General features: G+C 41.0%; 1 protein-coding gene across 2 annotated transcripts in view; it reads left to right on the top strand.

Annotated features, from left to right (window-relative positions):
• The window catches only part of LOC138962472 (uncharacterized), a 57497-nt gene that overhangs the window by 19228 nt on the left and 10457 nt on the right, over nt 1-27812 (top strand). For both annotated transcript variants that reach the window (XM_070334301.1, XM_070334300.1), the window contains exons 3-7: nt 21546-21944; nt 22355-22581; nt 24341-24518; nt 26158-26286; nt 27266-27350. In XM_070334301.1, coding sequence (XP_070190402.1) covers nt 21546-21944; nt 22355-22581; nt 24341-24518; nt 26158-26286; nt 27266-27350 — 1018 coding nt within the window. The remainder of the gene's footprint in view (nt 1-21545; nt 21945-22354; nt 22582-24340; nt 24519-26157; nt 26287-27265; nt 27351-27812) is intronic.

Genomic DNA, 27812 nt, shown 5'->3' with positions numbered 1-27812 from the left:
AGAAATGACAATTAGACACATGCAGTACGCTCTATGTCGTGGGTTACATGGTTTCCACTTTAGGCTTCAATATCCCACAGGAAAGAACTTTAGCTCAGTTATTGCATGTGGCATGTGGACAACATTGATAAATAAATATGCAAACATGAAAGTTTGAAATTACAAGTTTCCATAAGTTAACTAGATCGAAGTAGAAAGTGGAAACCGTAACCCACGCAATTTCGAGGTGCAAAAGTTTTTCTTGTAGGTCAAATGTAGCAACTAGCCTTTTGGGCACCCTTTTGGGTTTTAATACATGATAGAAAGATTTAAGTGAGCAAAAAGTTTTCGATCTGTGCTCACTGGGTTTATATGTATAGAGATAATACTGTCGTGAGTTACATGGAAACCATAGTTTGTAATGTCTTTTATTTCCAAAGAAAAGAACTAAAACTTGATTATTGCAATTTGCATGTGGACAACATTGATAAATAAATATATGCAAACATGAAAGTTTGAAATTACAAGTTTCCATAAGTTAACTAGATCGAAGTAGAAAGTGGAAACCGTAACCCACGCAATGTCCAGGCGCAAAAGTTTTTTTTGTAGGTCAAATGTAGCAACTAGCGTTTTGGGCACCCTTTTGGGTTTTAATACATGATAGAAAGATTTAAGTGAGCAAAAAGTTTTCGATCTGTGCTCACTGGGTTTATGTGTATAGAGATAATACTGTCGTGAGTTTCATGGAAACCATAGTTCGTAATGTCTTTTATTTCCAAAGAAAAGAACTAAAACTTGATTATTGCATGTGGACTACATAGATAAATAACTATGCATACATGAAAGTTTGAAATTTTCAAGTTTCCATAAGCGACAATCCTAAATGAGAGAATTAATCGATTGTCGATCGTGCGTTGCAGAAGAATCGAAAATTTCATAATGGCGCCGATCATGAGAACACATGTGCTGCTCAAACTTTGCACCAGATCAAGCTTTAATCAGCAAAATATCGCAAAATTCGTCGATGAATATATGCTACAATTGTCAAAAAAGATTTTACAGGTCTCAAACAGTGAAGATACAGCGTGGTCTGTCGTGAGTTACGTCTCAAAAACCGGAAACGAATACGATTGGGTGGATAAATTCTCATTGTCTATTCACATGACCGGGTCAAACGTCATGAATGGAACTTTCGACGGTGTTCCCGCGATCTCACAACGCGTGTGTGATAGGCAATGCGGGATTTGTCGTCTGCTGTGGCCATGCTTTCGTGGGTTACAGATGGAAACGAAACAAGGGTGGGGTACATTCAAGCGCGATTATAAGCTGAAATAAATTTGTTTCCTACCGTAGTGCTGTGTTTTGAAAACCTAAATGTTGTTGAAATAAATAAATAATGACTTTGAATAACTTTGAGGTTTCCTTTGTTCAGCAGATCGCATTTTTTGATGAAGTTGAAACCGGAAACGACGGTAACCCACGATTACGTGTTTTCTTTGCCGATCAAACTCCCAGAAGAAGAAAAATAGATGTAATTCTTGAGTGTGTATGTCGAGAATAATCCTTCAGCTGACCCATAAACATCACAATAAAATTCACAGAGCTTTATTCTCCATTATGTACAGCTGCAACACAGACTGGTGTATTTTTGTCCCAGTTTTAGGTGCTGTTTTGGGGGCATTTTGGCTAAAAATTAAATCGTTTAAAACCCACAGCAATGTTTGGAAACCCAAACTTGGTTGTTACAGTAAGTCAAATCCATCCCCTTTGACATCAAAGCATCCCCTTTGTCATCCATTGCTCAGAGATATTGTGACAGTCATTCAAAGTTGACAACCCATAGTATTTCCCAGTATCTAGGACGTGCACATATATATATATAGATACTAGATGATTACCCGCTTCGGCCGGGAAGAAGTAGAGCCGAATGGTACCCGGATTCGCCGGGTGAGTGGCGCACCGTACGCGATTGACGCCACACGAAGGAAGGGAGATAAACGCGCAAAACACTAGAGAAGATAAGGAAGAGTTACCGGGAATGGATGTACAGAAAAACCATAACAACCAAAATCGGTTCACCGCGCCGCGCTTAGAGCACGTTTTGAAATTTTTCATCGACCAGATTGTGTCCGGGGTCTACCTGAATATGCCCACCAAATTTGAAGCAGATCCATCGAGAACTTTGGCCGTGCATAGCGAACACAAACACACACGGACACACACAAGCCGTATATAGAAATAGATAGATATATATATGTCACGGTAGAACCAGCGATCTGGTAGGATCGGCTATCGTACCGGTACAATTGCCGATCGGACTTTGTCCCGGTACAACTGCCGATCAATGTTTTTACAATGAAAATCGGGTGTTCTACCAAAATAAGCTGGTAGAAACTCGGATCGGCAGTTGTACCGGGACAAAGTCCGATCGGCAATTGTACCGGTACGATAGCCGATCCTAACAGTACAACTGCCGATCGGACTTTGTCCCGGTACAACTGTCGATCAATGTTTCATTTGTACCGGTACGATAGTCGATCCTACCAGATCGCTGGTTCTACCGAAGTGGAACTATTATGATGGTATTATGGATATGAATCTTGAGTAAGGATACAAAATTAGAAAGATGAGTTATTTTGACCAAGTGGTACTTAGAGGGGCATTCAGTCAAATTTCACCATTTGCAACAAAATATAAATCCTTTATTATCCCAATATAAAAGCATTCCCATTATCATTTCAAATTAAAATCCATAACCTATGATGACGTATTCGTGCAAGTGGTCGATTGTGGATGACACTTTGTTGAACAAGGAAGGCCTGCTCGCTTGCATTTGCATTTCCTGTTGTGACACTTTCCTCTGCATGAGCAAGCTGAACTTCCATTTGCTGTCCAGTGTGTGACAATTCGTGATGCTTTGATGACGCTTATTTCGCTCAGTGATTCAACATCGACGTTTTGAAGCTGACTGAAGTGGACATTTCGCAAATCCACCATATCGACCGCTTTGAATTTGTTCTTCAGAAGACCTCCGTTTGTGTACACCTTGTAGAAAGTTTCAGAGCCACGTTGTTCCACACTCAAAATTTTGCATGGCAAAAGCCGGGCACCGGTGTTTGTGCGATCTACTTCATGAATTCGAATGCCAACAGTGTCACCAACGTTGAAACTCTTTTCTAAGTGAGCCTCCTTTGCATCGAAATTTACTTGTTGTTTGTTAGCAGCCTTCAAATAGTTACATGTTGCAATCTTCCTCACATTTTAGCTCGTCGTGAACTATTCTCATACGCTGAACGGCTGAACATTTGTTGACAGTGACAAGACATTTTAGCTCGTCGTGAACTATTCTCATACGCTGAACGGCTGAACATTTGTTGAAACATTGATCGACAGTTGTACCGGGACAAAGTCCGATCGGCAGTTGTACTGGTAGGATCGGCTATCATACCGGTACAATTGCCGATCGGACTTTGTCCCGGTACAACTGTCGATCAATGTTTTTACAATGAAAATCGGGTGTTCTACCAAAAATAAGCTGGTAGAAACTCGGATCGGCAGTTGTACCGGGACAAAGTCCGATCGGCAATTGTACTGGTACGATAGCCGATCCTACCAGATCGCTGGTTCTACCGTGACATATATATAAACTGCGTGCGAGTTTTGATCTGCTGAAGCTGTTGAGCCGCTGTTTGCCAAAAAGCTAAGCATATCATGGGTACAATTACATGATAATGGGACAGGGAGGGAAAAAATACAGGATTTGTGTTTAGAAGATCTACCGATGGTTTTGTTACGGCAGCGTTCATGAATACAAACACTTGTGAAGAAGTGTGTTGCTTTAAACGCGCAGAGACCGACTGCAGGCAATTAGCGCAAGAACATGTTGAAAGGTGTGATACATGTTTCCCCTTTCGTGTTACGAAATCAGCGACGCCTATCATATGATCATTTATCAACCCATTTTTTCCACTTCTCTTTGCCCGTTGCTTCTATTTTAGTGGCGCGGCCTGGCAAGCAGTCAACAAGAAGTGCAACACCTTTCTAAATGTAGCGGCACATGAAGAAGCGTGAGAAAGTTGCAGCGAGAACCCCCCTGCTGCCCACTATCTGTCCATCAATTCTTGCTCCTCTCGGGGGAGCGCGTGGTAGCCAGGTAAAAGCGCTTAGTACCTGTCGTGTGGGTTTAGTCTGTTAGCCTCGGCACCATATTTTTGGCATTTATCTCTGACCTGGCCGCTCCATCTCCACCCAGACTCTGACCCCTCTGACGTATCAGTGGTCCAGGCTACTGGCACGTGCTGCTCGTTTTGGATTGGGCATGTATACATCCAGAGACATACATTGAATCTATGTCTCTGATACATCTTACCGTGCAGCGGCAGACATCACGTGCAGTGGGCATGTACTGTATATCTGTATAAATGAGAGGGGGGGGGGGGGGTGATATCAGTTGAGAGAGACAATGAGAGAGAGTTACGTGATCTCTGTCAAAATGCAAATTTCGGAGACTTTCAAACGCAACCCCCCCCCCTCCCCTCCTCAATACACGCGATCACGCACACACGCTCCCACACACACCAGCACACACACACACACACCGGAACACACACACACACACACACACACACACACAGGGATACTCACAAGAAATCACAGACATTCTGTTCAAGCATTTGAAAAGAGAGAGAGAGAGAGAGCGATTTTGGGTTTGTTTACGAACAGGGCACTGAGCAAAAACAGGGACACTGAACAAAACGGCCTGTTTAAGTACATGTTCCGGAGCCCAATCATGGTGATTACTGTGGTTGTACCCAGCCACACAACAAAGACATCTTCTCTCCCAGTGCTCCACTATCGCTGTTCAAAACTCACTTTCCAACCGTGCTTTATCATTTTCCAACATGTGTGGTGACTCAGGTTCCCGTTTTGTAAGTCCTCTCTCTCTCTCTCTCTCTCTCTCTCTCTCTCTCTCCCCCCCTCCCCTCCCCTCGTCCTCCCCCCAGCAACCACTCAAGTTTTGCTGATGTAGAATTATGATTATACAAGGAACAGACGTCGCGAGGAGTATTATGTCTTTCCCATTTAAAAGTGCCCACTTTCTTAGAAGCCCGAAGTCTCATTTGTTGAGTCTCACAAAGTGAATTCTTTGCATTTGTATGACTTCTTCAGAGTGTAAAGAGGTTTTGTCATTGCCTTCGCTAATAGAACAATGGGGGGTGACCGAACGAAGAGATGAAGAGAGGGGTGGTGAGAGCATCACATTACATTGGGTAATTGAGAACAAGTCGTTGGTCACATTGAAAGGGGTACGATTCAAGTCCAACGAAAGCCGGTATAAGCAGACCTCCCTTCTTCAAATGAGGACCGGGGTAGGGGGGGGGGGGGGGGTGCGAGGAAGACTTACACAGGAAGAATCAAACAGCATAAACCGGAAGAGTCCATGTGTTAAGAAGCTACTGTGCAATTAAAATAACTTTCGTTTCTGTTCAGATATGGGCTAATTCCTAGAGAAGTCCTTGTGTCGTTGAAAAATTAAAACAAAAGAGAAAGCGACATTGAATTTAAAAGCAATCCGTACAATTCACGTGTTACTGAAATTTCTGTTTAGATTCCAGCTTTATAACGGAGCTATAAACCGCTTTAATACATGATCATTGAATTAACTAGATATTTGTTTTGCATTGCATTTTGCGTTGTATGCGGTTGCTTTTGTTAATGATTAATAGATTTGTGTCTATCTCATCTTGAAACAGTGTTGCATCGCTCTATAAGGCTGTTAAATAAGGCACTTTTTTTTGCAAACAAGGTAGTCAAATAAAAACATGTGTAATCTGTTCTTCTGTCACTGGGTTTTGCTTTTTAGGATTGTGGAGTAAAGCGCTGTACTCTCACCGATGCAATATTCTTCACAAACGATTCACACTCAAAACTTTATTATGTGGGTTTTATTGGTCCTTCTCCCCCAGGATTACTCTAACGCAATGGAAGAGGCAGCAACATACCCTTTTGCCTGCCGTTTTGCGTGCATGTTTTTTGGCAGGATGTTATGCAGTGTTTGTATAACCTTCACACTTGATGTTAACACGTGAAGACTAAAGATTGCTGTGCATTGTCCAGTGTAAAAGAACAAAAGCAGTTTGCATAAATAAAAGTCACTTCCATACATGTGCATTTATTTCAAAGCACATCAGAGTTAAATGGTTGTGTGCATACGGTACAGAATTGCTAATTACAATCAGTTCATTGCTAATTACAATCAGTTATTGCTAATTACAATCAGTTATTGCTAAAACATTATAAACATTCAATGGTGCTATGCTCAGGGTTGTTGCAAGAATTCATTTTCGTCCTCAACTTTGCCATAAATGTATAATGCCAGGCCGTTTTCAAAAAATGGAGGCCCGGCCCCCCCCCCCCCCCCCCCCCCCCCCCGAGAAATGTCTGGGACTTACGCATATATTATTATTATTATTATTATTGTGATCATTTTTTATGCGCCTATTAAAATCTAGATATAGCCCTAGGCGCTTACATATTAATTTCTGCCGTTTGAAATGGAATTTTTTTTTACAGACAGACAGACAACAGACATTTTTTACACACAATATATAACGCATTCACATCGGCCAGTGAAGCTCAGTAGCCTATTAGGCGAGCATTCACCTTTCACGGCCTTTATTCCAAGTCAAACGGGTATTTGGTGGAAATTTTTATCTATGCCTACACAATTTTGCCAGGAAAGACCCTTTTGTCAATCGTGGGATCTTTAACGTGCACACCCCAATGTAGTGTACACGAATATATTATATATATTACATGTTAGTCTTGTTGTTAAACATAAAAACCAGGGCTCTTCTCTCCTAGTGTATCTACCGCTGTGATGTGACAGGTAATGTGATGTTAAATGTGATGTTTTGCAACTAGAACAAAAGGTTTGATAGATACGTGGGTACACATTGCAAAAGTGACCTATTAAGTAACGCACAACCCATTTGTATGCTCTTTTGATGTGACATTTTGTGACAGTGGCATAATGATGCAAACTACAGTCTCACAACCTTCATTTAAAAGACCAGTTGTTGAAATGTGTGTCCTCTAACAATGCTGAAATGTAGATGTTAAACTGGTTTATGTTCCATGGAAGTAAATCCACTCCTCAGAAATGTGAAATTTTGTAGGAGTATAATTATATTCATACAAATCCTATTCCACAAAAATCCTACATTCTGCCCGTTTGCATACTTTTGCAGAAGAAAACCTTGTGTGAAGTGTAGATAGGATGACTCGATCATGGCTCAGCATAGGGTCTCACACTCATAGTGCACTTCACGTTGATGGGCACAAAGGACACTGCCTTGAGGAATCTCAGTTTTAAAGTACACGTGCATCTGTGAAGAGATTAATATGTAGGGGAAGGGCTCCTAATATGGACCACTTTTTGTTTCATGCTAATAACTAGCTTGTTTTCTTGCGAAGAAGTTTCATTTTGTGTTTGGTAGTCCTTCTCTCTTAGGTGAACCGTTAGGCCTAATTAGAGTGAAATAGCTTTGATAGACATTCAGCACAAATTAAATACAGAAAAAATCACATGGTTCATATTAGGCGCCCAGGCTCCTAATATGGACCAGTGAAGCGGCCTTCACGAATCAGTCAAAAGCCCCCTATACTTAAAAATAACATGATACAACTTGGTGTGCATGTTACACTAATTCAAATATGCTTTAGATTTATCTGTTTCGGGTTGATGAGAGCATTATTTGAAGCACACCAGGAAACTAAAGAAGCATATCAAAAACAGAGTGAAAATAAGTGAAATTATCAACTTCCACAAAAAGAAGACAATTTGATATATTTTTTTGAAAGCTTGAGGGCTAGTTATAAGTTATTTTCAGCAAGCTTCTTAATGAATTAATGAAAATAGCCTTTAGCTTTTATTTTCTTCGATTTGCTGAAGGTGGTCCATATTAGGGGACTCACACATACTTTGAGATTTTGCTATTATTTCTTGTTTGCAGTAGAAACTCGGGGTCAAAACTGCTAAAATGTAACAAATACGGTCTTAGCTGTCATATGTAGCAATTTTTGTGTGATAAAAGCTTTGGCTGTAGACAGAAACGAGTCCGTTTTATGCGTCAAATTTAGAGTGAACGCTGCCAAAAGTGAGAAAAAAAAGAGGAAAAGGCTAACGGTTTTGAGGTTTGTGTTTCTGCAACTGTTTTGACATGTGCAAGTTATCCAGAGAGGGTGAATACAGCGAATGAAATTGTTTTTAGCGCTCTAGCGCCGTTAGTTTGTCAGATCAAGAGGTGGTCCATATTAGGAGCTGGTCCATATTAGGAGCCCTTCCCCTATACTATCCTTTATGCATCACTCGTACATGTATGCATCGAAAGCATTATCATGGATAAAATCAGCGCTGACAGTATACCAGATCTTGACTCCTGGCCTACAGGATCTCAATTCGTCATTGTCAGTGTGTTAGAAGTAGGTTCGAAACATTGGTTCGCACAAAGTTCAGGCTTTCTTACTGTTACATACATTTATCCTACATACGTGAGAGAGACACTCATGAGATAATAATCGATCAAAATCACACGTGTGTATATCATGTAAATGAGGTCATGTCAAGCAAGTCTGACAGGGACCTGTTTTTCCACTGCTTATGATGCCAAAGTCACCGAAACAAACGTCATTATAGAAGAAAAAAAATGGCGCTCGCTAATTTTAGTAATTACACTCGATGAATTTTTAGAACTAACACGTCACGCCACACTTTTAGAGTGACGTTTCTTTACGTTGACGTAATAGACTGCACGAGGCTTTGGAAGAGATCGAGGTTCCAAAACAAGCGTCTTCAATTTAGCTGCCTCGACTGCAGGACATTTTCAGTAAAATACACATAAGTACAGTATGTAGGATAAACAGAATACTACATGGCTTGCTGTGTCGTACCAGATTTACACTCGTTCCTTTTTCAAATAGTGAACAGCTCGCTTTCGCTCGCAGTTTAAAAAATCTGTAAATCTGGTACGACACAGCAAGCCATGTAGTATTCTCTATTTATGGTGCCATTGCCAGCGAAAACCAGTTTCTCTTGGTAGTTCTTTGGTCGGTCTTTCTCGTGCATAAATAATTAATATTAACAGATTCTCATGGCTTTTGTTTCCATGTGGTAAAGTTGGTTTAAAAAAAATCCCAGCCCCGTTTTTCTCCGCAACAGTACATTGTACCTCGCTTCAAGACAGTTACTTGTTTGATGTTGCGATTAACATTAATTAGCTGACGGGCATAACATTCATAACACTGAGATCTGAGATTGTTCTGTCCTCTCAATGAACAACCGTCGAGTGTATAGACCGTACAGTTCTCTTTGTACGTGTGTCAAGTGCTTCCGCCTACCAGCCTCAAACCGCTGACCTGTTACGCCGATTTGTGCACCCATTGCCTGTCGTATCCATCGCATTTTGGCTCTATTGTTTTGACGAAACAAGCCCAATGCCGGCGAGTCGAAGAAGACAGTCGCATTAGCCTTCTGAGCTGAAATATAATCCCATAAATCGGGGACTGAGTCAAAGAATGGTTTTGCCAAAATGTCAGTCAATTTGATTGAAAAAATGAGGTCGTGACAGTGCTGTTTCAAGTTTTGTGAAAAGTCGGATATGACATCATCAAAAACATTTCTCGTTAAAGGCAGAGTAAGCCTCCCGTAAACCATCACAGATACGGTCAGGCTTTTACACACAGTACAAACACCATTTCATTTAAACACTCACCAATTGAGAACATCCTAGGTGCCCTCCGTAAAGAGCGAACAATTTTCAAAGAATTTATTTTTGCGTGGTTTATCTTACCCCTGAGCCATCGTGAACCCGTGTGATCCAGTTTTCCCTTTTCACAATGCAGTCGTCATAGTTAGTCATTTGAATGCGACTCGACGTGAGCTTATCTACAATAGCACGTTTTTTTATGCACGAAACAACGGCTGTGGTTCACAAGAACTCTAGCGATGGCTTTTGACTGTTGAGAGGAACGGCGATTTGCACTGATAAACCGGCCGTCGTCTGCTACGACCCTTGCGTGACCCTGCTTCCGGGCTTTTCTTTTTTTTAAACTTTCACAACTTCGAATTGTTCTGATCTTGTCTTGATGAAAAACGAATTCTTTTATGATTAAAGAATGTTTGTGTAACAAGCTGTCAATTTATTATTTAGATTTTAAAAGTTAGGTCTAGCGCAAAAACGAGGCGCCGTTGTTGTTAACGGAACAAGTCTACGAAAATAAATTCTTTGAAAATGTCTCACGCTCGACAGAAAGCAGCCAGGATGTTCCCGTTCGGTGAGCGTTCAAATGGAAGTATGCTTGTACTGTATTTAGACGCTCGGGGAGCTCTGTGATGGTTTACGGGAGGCTTACTGTGCCTTTAATATCGGGATATCAATTATCATCTGGACGGATTTGTATGTAAAGTTTCATCGATATCTGCCCAATAGTTTTCAGAGAATCGTTCTATACAAGCACAAAAACACCATGCTCGTCTCGATTCCCAGTCTATCTGAAAACAACATTTCAAAACGTGACTAAATGAAAAACGTGTGTAACACATCAACACAGTGAGCTTTTGGCTCTTTAATCTTGCGGGATCCAATGTCTTTTCCTGCACGCCGAGTGTTTGTTGTTTCTGCCCTTCGCACTTTGCTGACTCGTTCTTCTGTTCCTGCGGTTCAGCAGAATCCGGGGGGGAACCACTTTTGAGCTTGCGCTTTTGATTGTTTTACCTCATTTCTGTTTCCTTCAAAACATACAGTAACGATCTGGTTTAAAAACAAAATTATTTTTTTAACGTATATGGTTTACAAAACAAAACACAAAGGGAAAAAAACCATGGCACAAAACTGACCAAGACACACATGAGACAAGAACTCATCATTATGTTTTTGTTTCACTCGTGTAAGATGGTATTTGCAGAAAGTGCTGACCGATTGTTAATACATTCAGGCACCACCTCCGTGGGAGACTTAATTATCAATATAAGTCAAAAGGGGGCGAGAGAAACATTCGAGCGGACTGAAGTTGTGGAATATTACGTCTTTCTGCAATGTCCATACTTCTGTTTTAAGTTTATTGAAGAGTGTGCTCTGCATTTCTGAAATGTAGTTAAGAATGTACCCATCCTGTACTTCTGTCTGAAATGTTCATTTGTATGCAAGTTTTTGTCTTCTGAATTGTCTATTCTTGCTTTAAATGTATTGAAAGTGTGGTTGTGCTGTTACACTGTTAACATGTGGCACTTGTCAAAATGGCACATGATCGGGCGCACATGCTGTTGAAAACTTAAATCAGGCGCTACAGGATTTGAAAAGCAGGCGCAAACACGAGTGAGCTGTCGGCTGTGTCGTGCCCTGTCGGCTGGCTTCTCAAATAACGGAGAGGCCTCTGGAGTGACGGAAGCTCAGGGGAAAAAAAAGAAGTCAAGGCCATGTGTGCAGTAAAATGAGAATGTTCTTCTTTTAGGAGAAAAAGAAACGGGAGAAGAAAAAAAAGAGAAGAACGACGAAGAAAGAAAAGAGCATTCATATTATACACCGCGAAGCTTGCTTCGCAATTCACGCTTTGATGCCTCAAGTTGTAGTTGTCCGTTCAAGTACACCCTCGTGTACACACAGATTGTCTGAGGCAAAGCAGACTGGCAGGCTGGAAAGAGTTATTTAATAATGATCTGAATGTTACATGTTGGAGAAATATCAAGCTAATGGTTATCAGTGGAGGCATCCACTTCAAGTTGCTAGGGCTGCAGGGCATGTTCCAGACCCAGACACTTCATTACCTGGTAGCTCATGACACTCATCTTTCATTAACGAAAATGCTGACCTTTGGTCTGTGCCGCCTAAAGCCGGAGTATCTGTGGGGGAAAAGTGCGTGTAATGTAATCTGGTCTGTATCGCTAATGCACAGTCGAGTCGCTCAGCTACTGTACTCTCTGGCACACACTTTGATACGATTTTCTGAATTTGTTATGACGGAATTCTGTGTGCGTAGTACCCCCCGCGGGTTAGGGGGAGTCCCATATTGGTTGGGACGAGAAAGAATTTACCCGATGCTACCCAGCATGTCGTAAGAGGCGACTAACGGTTCTGTTTCTCCTTTTACCCTTGTTAAGTGTTTCTTGTATAGAATATAGTCAATGTTTGTAAAGATTTTAGTCAAGCAGTATGTAAGAAATGTTAAGTCCTTTGTACTGGAAACTTGCATTATTGTACTACGTTGCAAGCCCCTGGAGCAATTTTTTTATTAGTGCTTTTGTGAACAAGAAACAATTAACAAGTGGCTCTATCCCATCTTCCCCCTTTCCCTTATCCCATCTCCCCCCTTTCCCCGTCGCGATATAACCTTGAATGGTTGAAAACGACGTTAAACACCAAATAAAGAAAGAAAGAAATTCTGTGTTCGTGAGAAATTATTTTGTGTGTTGATGACAACCCTTTTTTTGTAAGTAAAAAACAGTGACGTTTTTGTTGAAATGGGATATGCCAGTGTCTGTGTCTGATATGGCTCGAGTTTATTTCAACTTTAGCGAAATCAAGAAATATTCTTCCTCCTGACAGGCTAAAAAAATGTATCATCCAAAGCTAGTTGATGGGTAATTCTGAATTTATGACCGCATACAAGATTGCAGGAAGGTAATACGCAAGTATTCAATTAGAGGACCGAGGGAAATTTAAGTTAATGAGTTGATAAACTCGTGCGTGGGTTGCCACATTACTGGGTTAGGTCACACGGAATTAGTTTTGCTAATGATTCAAGTTGTTGCCGGGTCGCGCTGCTGTTTGCAAACTTGTCGGTTTTCTCTGCCTGAGATGTGAGAGACCTTGAACGACGAAAAACTATCTGCCATCTGCTCAGTCATTTCTTAATATAAATGTGTTTTGAACACACCACTATAAACCTTGTTGTTGTTTTCATACTTATGTATGTCAATTTTACGACCATGTAAAAGAAATAAAACATTGTTTAAACCCACTAAGGAAAACAAGGGGGCACACTTGGACTCTTCTTTCTTTCTTTCTTTCTTTCTTTTAATATCATTGGGCCCAGCTAGTACTGACTTTCGTAAACTGTTGGATTTCAACGAGTAGGCCCTAGTGCGGGCATTTTATCATAATGATTGAATGATCAGTTCAGTCATGAACTTCGGTTCGACTACTTTCATTTTTACACACACACACACACACACACACACACACACACACACACACACACACACACACACACACACACACACACAGACAGACAGACACACACACGCACATACACCACGACCCTCGTTTCGATTCCCCCTCGATGTTAAAACATTTAGTCAAAACTTGACTAAATGTAAAAAGCAAAAATGTAGACGACCACCTTTAACATAGAGGGGGAATCGAGACGAGGGTCGTGGTGTATGTATGTGTGTGTGTGTGTGTGTAGAGCGATTCAGACCAAACTACTGGACCGATCTTTATGAAATTTGACATGAGAGTTCCTGGGAATGATATCCCCGGACGTGTTTTTCTTTTTTTCGATAAATACCTTTGATGACGTCATATCCGGCTTTTTGTAAAAGTTGAGGCGGCACTGTCACACCCTCATTTTTCAATCAAATTGATTGAAATTTTTGTAAAGCAATCTTCGACGAAGGCCGGACTTCGGTATTGCATTTCAGCTTGGTGGCTTAAAAATCAATTAATGACTTTGGCCATTAAAAATCTGAAAATTGTAATAATTTTTTTTTATATATAAAACGATCCAAATTTTCGTTCATCTTATTCTACATCATTTCCTGATTCCAAAAACATATAAATATGTTATATTTGGATTAAAAACAAGCTCTGAAAATTAAAAATATAAAATTTATGATCAAAATTAAATTTCTGAAATCAATTTCATCTTATTCCTTGTCGGTTCCTGATTCCAAAAACATAAAGATATGATCGATATGTTTGGATTAAAAACACGCTCAGAAAGTTAAAACGAAGAGAGGTACAGAAAAGCGTGCTATATAGCACAGCGAAACCACTACCGCGCTGAACAGGCTCGTCAGTTTCACTCCGTTATGCACAAGCGGCGGACTACGGTCATTGTGAAAAAATGCAGTGCGTTAAGTTTCTTTCTGTGAGTTCCACAGCTTGACTAAATGTAGTAATTTCGCCTTACGCGACTTGTTCTTTTATCATGTCACTCTTGACGGTTTCTTACTCATACGAAGATAGTTTAATTAGAAGTCACTCTCTTTTCTTAAATTGGCTGTGATTGGTTTGTCATTTGATGCAAATCTTGTACCTTGGTGATATTTCGATTGATAAAGTGATATATTTGTTTAACTACAATACTTTCCTGGAGAGGGGTTGTGTACCAAGAAAAAGCATCCTTTGTTTGCTTATTTCCGTGCCTTCAGTAAAAAGTATTTATCTGATCTCATCTTATCTAACTCTTATCATCGCACGCCCACCCACTCTGGAAGTCTTGTGCTCTGTGTCTGTGGGCACGGACCCAAGGCAAGGGCTAACCTTTCGTGTGTGTTTTTTAGTACAAACACGTGGGAGGTAATTGTAGACGCAGTGTAGCACACGTGGAACATATAATTATTTCTTCCGGGATTCCCAGGACCATGGTATTATGTGTTCTCGATGTCGAGACAAAGAAACAGCATTGATTACACGGGGTACAAGTACCGCTTGGCTCGTCTTTGTTAAGTGTGTGTGTGTGTGTGTGTGCGTGCGTGTGCGTGTGCGTGCGTGTGTGTGTGTGTGTGTGTGTGTGTGTGTGTGCGTGTGTGTGTATTTTGCGCCATCGTCCTTCTTGCTTGGACTGACTAACCATCACGGTTTTCATCAAAACCTTATTTTCCACATCCTCGGGATAGTTGGAGGTATCATGACCCTTGGTGACAAAAGTAAGGGTTATTCATATTTCCAGTAAAAAAAATACAGTTGTGTCAGTGCCAACTGTTGTTATGTGACTGAGTAGTTAAAAGTGCACTTATGAAACAAACAATGAGCCTTTTAGAGATTGGTTTCATTGGTTACTCATTGCTTCTGATAGTTGTCCAGGGCACATTTGCACATGTATATATATGTATGCATGCTCATTGATGTTTGTGTTTCACACTGACATTGTAGTAGCAGAACGGTGATACTGGAATTAAGCAGGCACATTTCACACCTCATGAGCACCTGCATGTTCATGAATACATTAGTCCTGGATAAAGAAACATAGAGAATACTACTGGCATGGCTTGCTGTGTCCTACCAGATTTACACTCGTTGCTTTTTCTAATATTGAAAAGCTTGCTTTCGCTCGCATTTCAATATTTAAGAGTTGCTTTTTCTAATATTGAAAAGCTTGCATTTGCTCGCATTTCAATATCTAAAAAAAAACTCTTGTAAATCACAGCAAGGCATGTAATATTCTGTTTGTACGTTTCAATACCTTTTACTCCACTAGTTTTACGTGATTTTTGGCATCAGGAGGCACCGTACCTCCGATTTTTACGTGACGTGGACTACTTACGCACACACACACGTACACACCTACCTAGAGTAAATCAAGAAAAGCCCACCAAGCTTTTACCCTGCATTCTTTGTCTGGGAGTGTATGTAGTCACGATGTACCAGCAGCTGAACAAGCTCTTTCTTCTCCTATCGTACCACCCCATCTCCCCCCCCTCCCCCCCATCTCCCCCAGGGAACTTTAAAGGAACAGTCCTTCCCGTGCACACGGTGCGGCTGACAATCTCCGATCTGGCCAGGCTTTTACATGGGGTAAGACCAGCCCTCCACTTGGAGACATGCCAAAACTCAACATCCTGACTGCTCGATGGGGTGGGGTGGTATTTTTTGTATGAACTAGTTTCTTAAAAAGCCACTAATGGCGTTTACACAATTAATTCATAAAACATTTCGCAATGTGCACAGTGAGCACCTCCCAGGCAGTGCATATTGGGTAAGTGTCCAAGTGGAGGGATGGTCTGACACCGTGTACAGTCCTGGCCACATCGGAGACGGTGAGTATGACGGCTCACTAGTGCCAAAACCTCATAATTGTAATTATAATTTTCACGTGTTTATTACAATTTTTCCGGGAATAATTACTAACTTTCACCTGTTAATTACTAATTTTTAGTTTTGGCTCACTTCCTGACCGATTGCTAGTGCCAAAACTAAAATTAGTCATTTTCCCGTGAACATGAGTAACTTACAGGTGAAAACAGTAACTGACAGCGTTAATTAGTAATTATCACGTGATGATGGGTAACCCCAGGTTTTGGCACTAGCACAGGGCTTACTAGTGCCAAAACCTCATAATTGTAATTATCAAGGGAAAATTACCATTTTCACGTGTTAATTACTAATTTTCCCGGGAAAATTACTAACTTTCACCTGTTAATTACTAATTTTTAGTTTTGGCTCACTTCCTGACGGATTGCTAGTGCCAAAACTAAAAATTAGTCATTTTCCCGTGAAAATTACTAATTATCCCGTGAAAATGAGTAACTAACGAGTGAAAACAGTAACTGACAGCGTTAGTTAGTAATTATCGCGTGATAATGGGTAACCCCAGGTTTTGGCACTAGTAAGCCGTCATAGGTGAGCTCAACTATTTTCACGGGATGGAGCGTGCCTGTTGAGACTCCGTCACCTAACAGTCTGTTTATCTGCGATGTTTATGTTAGCAGCGTATCGCCATGCCTGATGCGTGGTGGTTTGTGTTAGGTTAGGTCAGATAGGGGGCTACCCGCTACCCTTTGTATACATGCATTAGGGCCCTGTATGCAACAGTCTGTGGATAATGTACACAAATAGTGAAATACTGTTATCTCGTGAAGCATAACAAAAGCTCTTTTTTGACTGCATGCATAAAATTACGTACATTGCCGGCTTTCTTTCCCGCTTGGTCATTAATAAAGTCTTTTCGCTTTGATCACAGACATCTTTCGTTCTAATAGAAGAGTTGCAGCGCAGGCGTAGCTGTCCCAGTCGCATCGATCACCAATATGTGTGTGTATGTGTGTGTGTGTGTGTGTGTGTGTGTGTGTGTGTGTGTGTGTGTGTGTGTGTGTGTGTGTGTGTGTGTGTGTGTGTGTGTGTGTGTGAAAGAGAGAGAGAGAGAGAGAATTGAATTGAATTGAACTTTATTTTACAAGGATTTAGATTTAAGGCTACGCCTTTTCTTACAATCTGTCCTTGGGACGCATAGACACACAATTATATAATTAAAAAAAAAATTAAAAATTAAAAATTAAAAAGTTAAAAAGTTAACCAACAAAAGGAGGTCGGAAAACGTGATAATAAAGATGACGATGATGATGATGACGATAATGATGATGATAATGATGATGATGATGATAAAGATGAGGCATGAAGAGCATACATATGTGGTTATTCATAAAATCAAATGCATACTATGCAGGAATTATAAATACAAGCTGGTGGCAATCGAACATGTAGCAATAGTGTAACAAAAATATGTTCAGAATATACAATGCACAGCATATTTTTGACGTAATACTAAGTTTGGTAAGTCAAAAGGCGTTAAACTACTCAGACATTAAGTGGCTTTTAACACATTTTTTAAAACTTTTTAATGACTTTAGGTGCTTAAAGGATGATGGAAGTGAATTCCAAACTGAAGTACCCGAAAAAGCAAGACTGGTCTTATACAGGTCAATTCGTGGAATTGGTGGGATCAAGTTGACCGATCCCGCAGTGGGGCACTGCGGTTATGAAATTAAAGGCCCCTCCTGTTTTTGGAACCGCAGGAGCTTTCTAGTTTGCTGTTAGGTAGATTTTGGGTTCCTCTTTCCTGTCATGCTCTCTTTTTCTTCATGAATTCTTTTCTTTTTTCTGCCTTCTTGCTCATTCACCTGTATTTTTTCCAAAAATCTCTTCTCTTGCCGCTTGTCTCGCGATTCATGTATAGTTTAATCTGTTAGTGTTCTGATGTAAGTCCAGCAGTAGATAGGTTAAGCCTATTTTAACATACTGGAAACTGGTAATCTTCCAGTAGGTATTAATTTAGTTTTACTAAAGCCTGCTGGGACACAAGTAATGGGTTAGTGCATTTGTAAACAGGAATCGCTTGACAAGTGGCCCCCTTCATCCCCCCCTTCCTCGTCCTGATATGGCTCTGCGTAGTCGGCTGGACGTTAAGCAACAAATAAACAAACAAATCAAGTTGACCGACCCATATCTGTGGGTAGCTTTATTAAATAATGATGTAATGTAAATAGGCACTTTACCGTGATACAATTTATGCATGAAAATGGCTTTGTTTAACTTGAGATGCTTTTCCAGTGGAAGAAAGTTAAGCATTTTTAATTTCATATCTGTTGAGGCATTATCCTTTACGATGAGTTTGGCCGAGCGACGATAGAGAGAGTCTAACTTTTTCAAGTGGACATCACTGCTGCCATCCCAGAGCGTCGAAACATAATTAATGTGAGGCATTACATGAGCATGGTGGAACATTTCCAGAGTCCTTCTGTCGGTATATTGCTTTAACTTGGATAGGAGGAAAACGTTCTTGACTAATTTCTTGCAAATATGCTGTATTTGTGCCTGCCACTTGAATTCACAATCAAGAATTACCCCCTAAAACGCGATGCTGTTGAACTTGTTCAATTGATTGCGTACCAATAGTAAGATTTAGTTTGAGTGGAGAAATCTGATGTTTTTGTCTGGTTGCGATTACCATACTTTTAGTTTTTATTGGATGGACAAGCATAGCATTAGCACTACACCAGTTATTTACATCGTTTAAAGCTGTTTGAAGGGAGGACTCTATTACTGTAACAGACTTTCCACTTGAATGAAGAGAAGAATCGTCAGCAAAAAAATCACTTCTTACATTACTATCAGAAATGTGCAGTGGCAGATCATTGATATACAGACAGAACAAGATCGGCCCAAGCACTGACCCAAGCACTGACCCAGAGAGAGAGAGAGAGAGAGAGAGAGAGAGAGAGAGAGAGAGAGAGAGAGAGAGAGAGAGAGAGAGAGAGAGAGAGAGAGAGAGAGAGAACATCCCCTCCCCGTTCCTGTGGTGTTCACACACATACATGACACACACACACACACACCCTGTTACTGTGTGAGGAATGTTTTTCATCGTGTTCGGAATGGTATCCTGAAACCCTCCCTTCAATCTTTGTCCCCGGACCCCTCCCCTTCGCCTTTCTCCAACGGTACCTTCCGTGGTAGTCCCTGTAGAGTACTACAATAAGTAAGAAAACAGTCTGCAGTATGAGTCTGACGAAGGTAGGAGCATCAACCACAGCACTGTTGATGGAAGCGGGTTATGAGTGCTGGTGGTACATTCTGGGCAAACCATCCAGAAGGTCAGGGGAAAGCTGGTCAAGAGAACATTAATCACCTTTATCTCCATCGCTCCCTTCTGCTGGGAGGCACTTTGCTTGACTTCTCTCTGTCAAGTTCCACCATCATCTGTTTTTACATTTAGTCAAGTTTTGACTAAATGTTTTAACATAGAGGGGGGAATCGAGACGAGGGTCGTGGTGTATGTGTGTCTGTCTGTCTGTGTGTGTGTGTAGAGCGATTCAGACTAAACTACTGGGCCGATCTTTATGAAATTTGACATGAGAGTTCCTGGGTATGATATCCCCGGACGTTTTTTTCATTTTTTCGATAAATACCTTTGATGACGTCATATCCGGCTTTTTGTAAAAGTTGAGGCGGCACTGTCACACCCTCATTTTTCAATTAAATTGATTGAAATTTTGGCAAAGCAATCTTCGACGAAGGCCGGGGTTTGGTATTGCATTTCAGCTGGGTGGCTTAAAAACTAATGAGTGAGTTTGGTCATTAAAAATCGGAAACTTGTAATTAAAATTATTTTTTTATTAAACGATCCAAAAACAATTTCATCTTATTCTTCGTCATTTTCTGATTCCAAAAACATATAGATATGTTATATTTGGATTAAAAACAAGCTCTGAAAATTAAAAATATAAAAATTATGATCAAAATTAAATTTCCGAAATCGATTCAAAAACTATTTCATCTTATTCTTCGTCATTTTCTGAGTCCAAAAACATTATACGTTATTTGCGTGTTTGACCAAAATATGACATTTTACACAGATCGAGACAGTCATTGTTCTCCGAGACCGCGCTAGCGGTCGAGGTGAACAATGACTGTCGAGATCTGTGTAAAATGTCATATTTTGGTCAAACACGCAAATAACATTTATGTATCGATCGAATTCCTTTCAGGTACTTATGACTTTGTTGTTGTTTTGACGATTGAACGAGCACACACACACATGCATGCAATCCACATGTATGCAATCAAACACATAACTTCATAAGCTTCATATTTGGGCGTTTCAGGTTGACCGAAACTTCAAAGGAACTACAAAACACACGTCATGTACTCACTTTGTTGTTGTTTTGACATTGAACAGCACACACACATGCAATCAAACACATGACGTTTTTTTTGTTGAGTTCCTTTGAAGTTTCGGTCAACCTGAAAAGCCAAATTATAAAGTTTTGTCGGCCTCTGACGTCACATGACTCAAAGAAGGGAAATCCAATCTCCAATCGATACATATAGATATGTTTAGTTTGGATTAAAACCAAGCTTAGAAAGTTAAAACGAAGTGAGGTACAGTAAAGCGTGCTATGAAGCACAGCGCAATCGCTACCGCGCCAAACAGGCTCGTCACTTTCACTGCCTTTTGCACTAGCGGCGGACTACGTTCAGTTTCATTCTGTGAGTTCCACAGCTTGACTAAATGTAGTAATTTCGCCTTACGCGACTTGTTACTCCTGAGGCTAGCTACACTATACAAGCAAGGCTGAATACACATAGGCAATAGGTTAGGCTTGCTATCCACACAAAATGGTTGTTTGGGACCATCCCATCATAAGTTTTCTGCTGCACAGTTAGGCAGCATCTCGCACAACTGCACAGAAACATATTGGGACTGATAATTGTTTTTATACGTTTCATTCAGCGATTGAGTGAAAATAGGTTAGGTTCTGTTGCATGGCACGTGCTGCGCAAAGCTTCGTGACCGATTCGCTGCGCTGTGCACCAAAATGGTAAGGTTGAACTATATAGTCTGCTACTGTCCGAGGTGCAAAATAATGTTTCTCGCTTTCTCTCTGGTTCTGCAGGGCCAGGGGAGCTGGGTTTGTTGTTGGTAAGTACGGGACAGTGAGGGAAGAGTATGGACTGTAATTGCACATCTGGTAGGAGCTATGGGCATGTAGACAGATTTCTGGGGAAGGTGAGACATTTGTGAAGTGTGGTTCACTTTAAGGTTAGCACGCTTCCATGAGAGGTGAACAGTCTTGACTTGGATAGCTTGACCATTTTTGTGCATTACATGTGTGTGTGAGTGTGTGTGTTTGTGTGTGTGTGTGTGTGTGTGTGTCAGTGGTTGTGTTTGTGCGTGCTTGTGTGTGTGTTTGCGTGCGTGCGTGTGTGTTTGTGACTGCATGTGTGTGTGAAGACTCAGATGTATTTCATTAAGTGTCCATAAGTCCCACATTTTGTCATCCACAGATACTGACAGCCTAGAGAAGTGCAAGAATAACTTTCCCTTCCCACAACACGTGGACCTGTGCCACAAGGCCAACCTGAAGACAGCAGACCAGTGCAAGGAGGGTCAGGGCTTTGTGCTGGACGAGCTGGTCATCGCGCCCAAGTCGGAATACAAAGAAGACTGTGGCAACTTCCACAACAACGACCTGTTGGACACTAACTGTCTGCAGGACAAGATTGTGAACTATGATGAGCGAGTCTTTGAGGTCCTGGAGAAGGTCAGCGGGCAGAACAAGATCGACAACGGCACCACTGTGCAGCGCTTTGAGTTCAACGTCATGGGGTCGGACACGGAGGGCGGAGGAACTGCAGGGAAGGACACTTCAGCATTTGTGTCATTCCGAAAGCAGTGCAGGCCTGGTACGAGAATGGGGAGGGGGGGGGGGATGGGGGGTTGGGTGTGTGGAAGGGGTTGGTGCATGCAAATATGCTCTATTATACAGTATAGCATGCATTATGTGACAGGGGGATGCACATCACTTTGTCCCTCTTTCAGAGCAGCTGCTCTGCACTGACAAAGTTGTGAAGTCACTCTCACTCAAGTCAAGTTAATCACTCAGTAGCAAATTTATGCAGCAGTGTTTTGTTTTTATCAATGTTTGTGCAGGAGTGATGCACTCCAATGCTTTGCTGAGAACATTTATGAAGCAAATTATACATTTTCTCCTATCTCAAATAAAAGCCTGGATGGATCTATAGTGATTTACACGATGGTGTGTATGAGCAGGAAGAGGGTATGTTGAGTGATTTGCCCCGGCTTGCTGTTTCAGCCGACCCAGACAACAAAAAGGACACTGTGGTCAACATGTGTGCCAACATGACAGTAGAGGGCTTCAGGGTCTACCTCACGCTGCAGGGCACTGCAGACATACCCAGCCAAGCGTCCTTCTGTCGCTGTGTCATCACGCCCAATGCTGAGATGGATGTAAAGGCTTTGGACGTCAGGCTGCAGAATGTTAAAGACAACGGTCAACGCTGTGGACCTTCTGGGCTCAAGGTACATGGATTGTCATGTTCCTGTGGCTTTCAGCATGTGTGTGTGTTTGTGAGTGTGTGTGTGCTTGCCTGTGTGTGTGTGTGTGTGTGTGTGTGTGTGTGTGTGTGTGTGTGTGTGTGTGTGTGTGTGTGTGTGTGTGTGTGTGTGTGTGTGTGCAAGCATACATACATGCGTGTGGGTGTGTGTGTGCATATCTGACCACTTGCATGCATTTTTTAAATTTTTCTGTAGATAAGGAATTGGCTGTCTACAATTTTGGGCATAGGAGTTAATGAATAAGAAGTACAATATTTTCAGTGTTTGTGTTCATAATGAAAAGACAATTAAAAGTCTGATATGATTGTCAAAGCATATGGCTATAATCTCAGTTATTATTGTGGGATATACATCACATAATATATAGCAGATAAGACTTAAATGCAAGTCTAAAACCTTGGCTTTCATTTTTTTCAGTAGTTAGCACTTGAAAAATCCATATTTTGCTCAAGATACATGCAGATTTACTTCCCCACTGATGGCTCATTTGTCATTACATGTAACTACATGTCTCATCAGTTCCCCTCGTGGGTTAGGGGGAAGAATTTACCAGATGCTCCCCAGCATGTCGTAAGAGGCGACTAACGGATTCTGTGTCTCCTTTTACCCTTGTTAAGTGTTTCTTGTATAGAATATAGTCAATGTTTGAGAAGATTTTAGTCAAGCAGTATGTAAGAAATGTTAAGTCCTTTGTACTGGAAACTTGCATTCTCCCAGTAAGGTAATATATTGTACTACGTTGCATGCCCCTGGAGCAATTTTTGTGATTAGTGCTTTTGTGAACAAGAAACAATTGACAAGTGGCTCTATCCCATCTTCCCCCTTTCCCTGTGGTAAAAAGACGTTAAACACCAAATAAAGAAACCCCCCGCGGGTTAGGGGGAAGAATTTACCCGATGCTCCCCAGCATGTCGTAAGAGGCGACTAACGGATTCTGTTTCTCCTTTTGCCCTTGTTAAGTGTTTCTTGTATAGAATATAGTCAATTTTTGTAAAGATTTTAGTCAAGCAGTATGTAAGAAATGTTAAGTCCTTTGTACTGGAAACTTGCATTCTCCCAGTTGATGACACAACCATTCTCCCAGTATTGTACTACGTTGCAAGCCCCATGAGCAAATTTTTGATTAGTGCTTTTGTGAACAAGAAACAATTGACAAGTGGCTCTATCCCCTCTTTCCCCGTCGCGATATAACCTTCGTGGTTGAAAACGACGTTAAACACCAAATAAAGAAAGAACCAAATAAAGAAAGTCTCAACAGTGCGCACACTCAGCCTCCCGTAAACCATCCGTATCTGATCATAGACACCGCCAGATTTTTACATACAGCACAAACACCCTTTCGTTTGAATGCGTACCCCAAGGGAACACCCTAGGTGCTCTCTATAGAGAGCGAGCATTTTATAAAGAATTTATTCTGCGTGGACGTACCATGAGAACTGGTGTGTGGTTTTCGCGATCTGTAAGTGTCATTTAATGTTATTAAATTCCATTGCAAGAGTGTTCCATCAGGTTAGCATTGGTGTTTTAGTGGAAAGATGTCATCCTTCTGTAAACTTTATGTGAGACGGAATGGGCCTTTAAGAACACAAAGGATATTCTCAAGGCAAATGATCATATACTAACACACGGTCTCAACATGGATCAAAATTAGTGAATTTAAGTCATGAGCAAAAATTTAACCTTTAGGTATTGTCTTTAGTATTGTATTGTTCTGTGGCTGCAGATTGAGAGCAAAGAACCTCCAGACTCAGGAAGCAGAGACCTCAAGTGTGAAGGGAAGAAAGCGCTGTACGGCTTTCACCAGCTGCAGAAAGGGTCCAAAGACAAGGAGGTGGTCCTGACGCTGACCTCAGTGGACACAAGCCACTTCCCCACGGCCGTCTGGATTGAAGTCGAACAAAGTAACAGCTCACATTATCTCTGTTCTTTTTTCTCATTATTTTAATCTTATTTTTGTTAAATCGCAGCAAAGTGACTTCAATGTACTGTCAATTTTCTGAAATTATAAATGCTCAAACCTCCCAGGAAACCAGAAGAAATAGAAACAGATATGTGTTATAGGTAGCGTCAGAAGCCTATCATAATAGAAGCAGCTAAGTACTATTACCAGCAGTCGACACGCGATGATACACATGCCCTTTGACCTTACCTTGGGAATATCCATTACTAAAAATAAAATACGGGATTGTGGGAAAGCTGTTTAATGGTACTCATGCACTACTTGTATATTCGATTTTCAATACACGACTCAAAATCTTTGGGATAAATCAAAATGAAAAAATACAAGAGTTAAGAAAACAAGAAAAGGTTGAAACCCGTTTGGAATGAAGCAAATGAATAAAATACAAGAATTACGAGTTCAGAAAAAAATAAAAATAAAAATGCATTCGAAGCGAATCGGGGACCACAAAAGTAAGGACTAGCGCACCTTCAATCGGGGACTTTATCGATTGAGCTATTTTGTCGCACTGTAGTCGAGGGAGATTTTAACTTCAAATATTACACTTGAGTTCTCGAGCGTGGCGACGACTCAGTGACTCGAGTTTCCGAGTCTCTCCGTTCGTATTTGTGTACTGTTCTCCATATCTCACTGTTCGGGGCTAGTTCAGTAACTGACCCTACGCTCACGGTCACTTCGTATACGTTTCGAAAGCAATATCAACTAGCAATAATTTCAAGCGGGACCGACATTATTGATACGAAGTGCATTGACCAATCGCCGAAAGGCGCAAGAAAGGATATCCCAAAATCCTATATTCTCGATGACATACTAAGGAGTTAGTTCGGGGGGAGAACGACGATCTATGGACGGTTTATCTTATAAAGGGAAGCAAGTGGTTAAAAACGGGCGACGATAGAGCCAATGAACAATGTTATCTATGTTGTAGTATTTCACCCACTTGTGATAGTGTTGTTTATACATGTAGCAGGTGTTTGAAGGATCTGCATCTGGGAGCTCCAGTGGGCGATATATCTTTGGGGGAAAATTCAAAAGGGTTCAATATCTGCTTGGATGGAGGTAAGCTGTCTCTTTGTCTTCTTGTCACTCGGCATACCTTACCTTTGATACCTTTGCGGACAAAACTGTTGACTCAGCCATTAACTCTATTGGAATTTGTATGGACTGGAAGAGTTATCTTTCTTAATGAGGCATGTTGTCAGCATTGTGGTGAGTATGAAGCTCATATCTGGATGATTTTAAAAGAAAGGGCATCATATCTAGCAGACACAGCATAATTAAAAGACCTTTTGAAGTGCAGGCTGGATGTCATGATTCATTGTGTCAATGGCTTGCCTTAACTTCAAGGAAGACAACTCTACCACAGACTATGCACACACTGACAGTTATTTCTGGCATACCTCTGTTGGAATAACAATGTGTGTGTGTGTGTGTGTGTGTGTGTGTGTGTGTGTGTGTGTGTCTGTGTTAGTGTGTGTATGTGTGTTTTATAACAGATGTACATAATTATCAGTACATTTCTTCAAAGTTATGTAAATGTGTACATCAGTTGAAAACAATTGTTGACATTTTGTGTGCAGAATATGATCAGAATGCAGCACATTCCCCTATGACAGTGGCATGTGAGGGCTTTGTTTCTATGTCGGAACTAGTGGTCCCTGTCCCTACTACAGATCCTGGTAAACGAGAGGACGGCCCAAAAGACGAAGGTATAAAATGATGTAGAAATACACATGCCAATCGGTAAGATCGGTTTGTGTGCTGTATGTACTGGGTATGCCTACCTGCCTCTGAATGTGTGTGTCACTGTGTGTGTGTGTGTGTGTGTGTGTGTGTCACTGTGTGTGTCACTGTGTGTGTGTGTGTGTGTGTGTGTGTGTGTGTTGATCGCCATCATCATCATCATCATCATCATTCTTGTCAAAGTTATGTAAATGTGTGTGTGTGTGTGTGTGTGTGTGTGTGTGTGTGTGTGTGTGTGTGTGTGTGTGTGTGTGTGTGTGTGTGTTAAAAAACGCACATAAAGATAGAGCAGCACAAACACACACTAAAATACATACAACACTTTTCCGACCAATGTTGAATTGTATGGACGATAATTGTTATGTCTTAATGATGTAGGAGTTATGAAGGATGTGTCTGTTTCAGGTGTTCCCTTGGGTCTTAATGATGTAGGAGTTATGAAGGATGTGTCTGTTTCAGGTGTTCCCTTGGGTCTTAATGATGTTGGAGTTATGAAGGATGTGTCTGTTTCAGGTGTTCCCTTGGGTCTTAATGATGTAGGAGTTATGAAGGATGTGTCTGTTTCAGGTGTTCCCTTGGGTCTTAATGATGTAGGAGTTATGAAGGATGTGTCTGTTTCAGGTGTTCCCTTGGGTCTTAATGATGTAGGAGTTATGAAGGATGTGTCTGTTTCAGGTGTTCCCTTGGGTCTTAATGATGTAGGAGTTATGAAGGATGTGTCTGTTTCAGGTGTTCCCTTGGGTCTTAATGATGTAGGAGTTATGAAGGATGTGTCTGTTTCAGGTGTTCCCTTGGGTCTTAATGATGTAGGAGTTATGAAGGATGTGTCTGTTTCAGGTGTTCCCTTGGGTCTTAATGATGTAGGAGTTATGAAGGATGTGTCTGTTTCAGGTGTTCCCTTGGGTCTTAATGATGTAGGAGTTATGAAGGATGTGTCTGTTTCAGGTGTTCCCTTGGGTCCGATAATAGGAGCAGCTGTGGGAGGCTTACTGTTGATCGCCATCATCATCATCATTCTTGTTAAACGAAGGTATGGCCAAATGACACTTTGACTTTTGTCCCTCATTGTATCATGCAAGTCCGTTTCTCTCGTCAGTGGCTTGGGGTGGACATGTAGTGGTTACATGTCCAGTCTCAGTAAACATTGAAAATAATGGTTCGAAATTAGTGGCTTAAGAAAAATGCGATCTTCAGAAAGAGAAAGAAGCAGAGGGGGGAATAACATTGTTTCATTGAGCATCCTGTACCTTTTGAAATGAAAAATGAACAAAAAACTTCTTTGCCTTAAAATGGTCTGTCCATTTCATTTGTAAGTTTATAAAGTAAAACCTTTTAAAGAAGGTGAATTAGTTTTTATTATCAATCAAAGGCTTTCATGTAGGGGGGGTTGGCTTGTGATGTACTGTGTAATTAAGTTCCTTAAGGTGCTGTTCATTTCCTTCTCTTGAAATGATCATGAAACGTTGACAACTGATGTATGTTTTCTAAACCA

This window comes from Littorina saxatilis, linkage group LG3, assembly GCF_037325665.1.
Source record: "Littorina saxatilis isolate snail1 linkage group LG3, US_GU_Lsax_2.0, whole genome shotgun sequence".
Classification (NCBI taxonomy): Eukaryota; Metazoa; Mollusca; class Gastropoda; order Littorinimorpha; family Littorinidae; genus Littorina; species Littorina saxatilis.
This window is presented reverse-complemented; position numbering and strand designations above follow the sequence as displayed.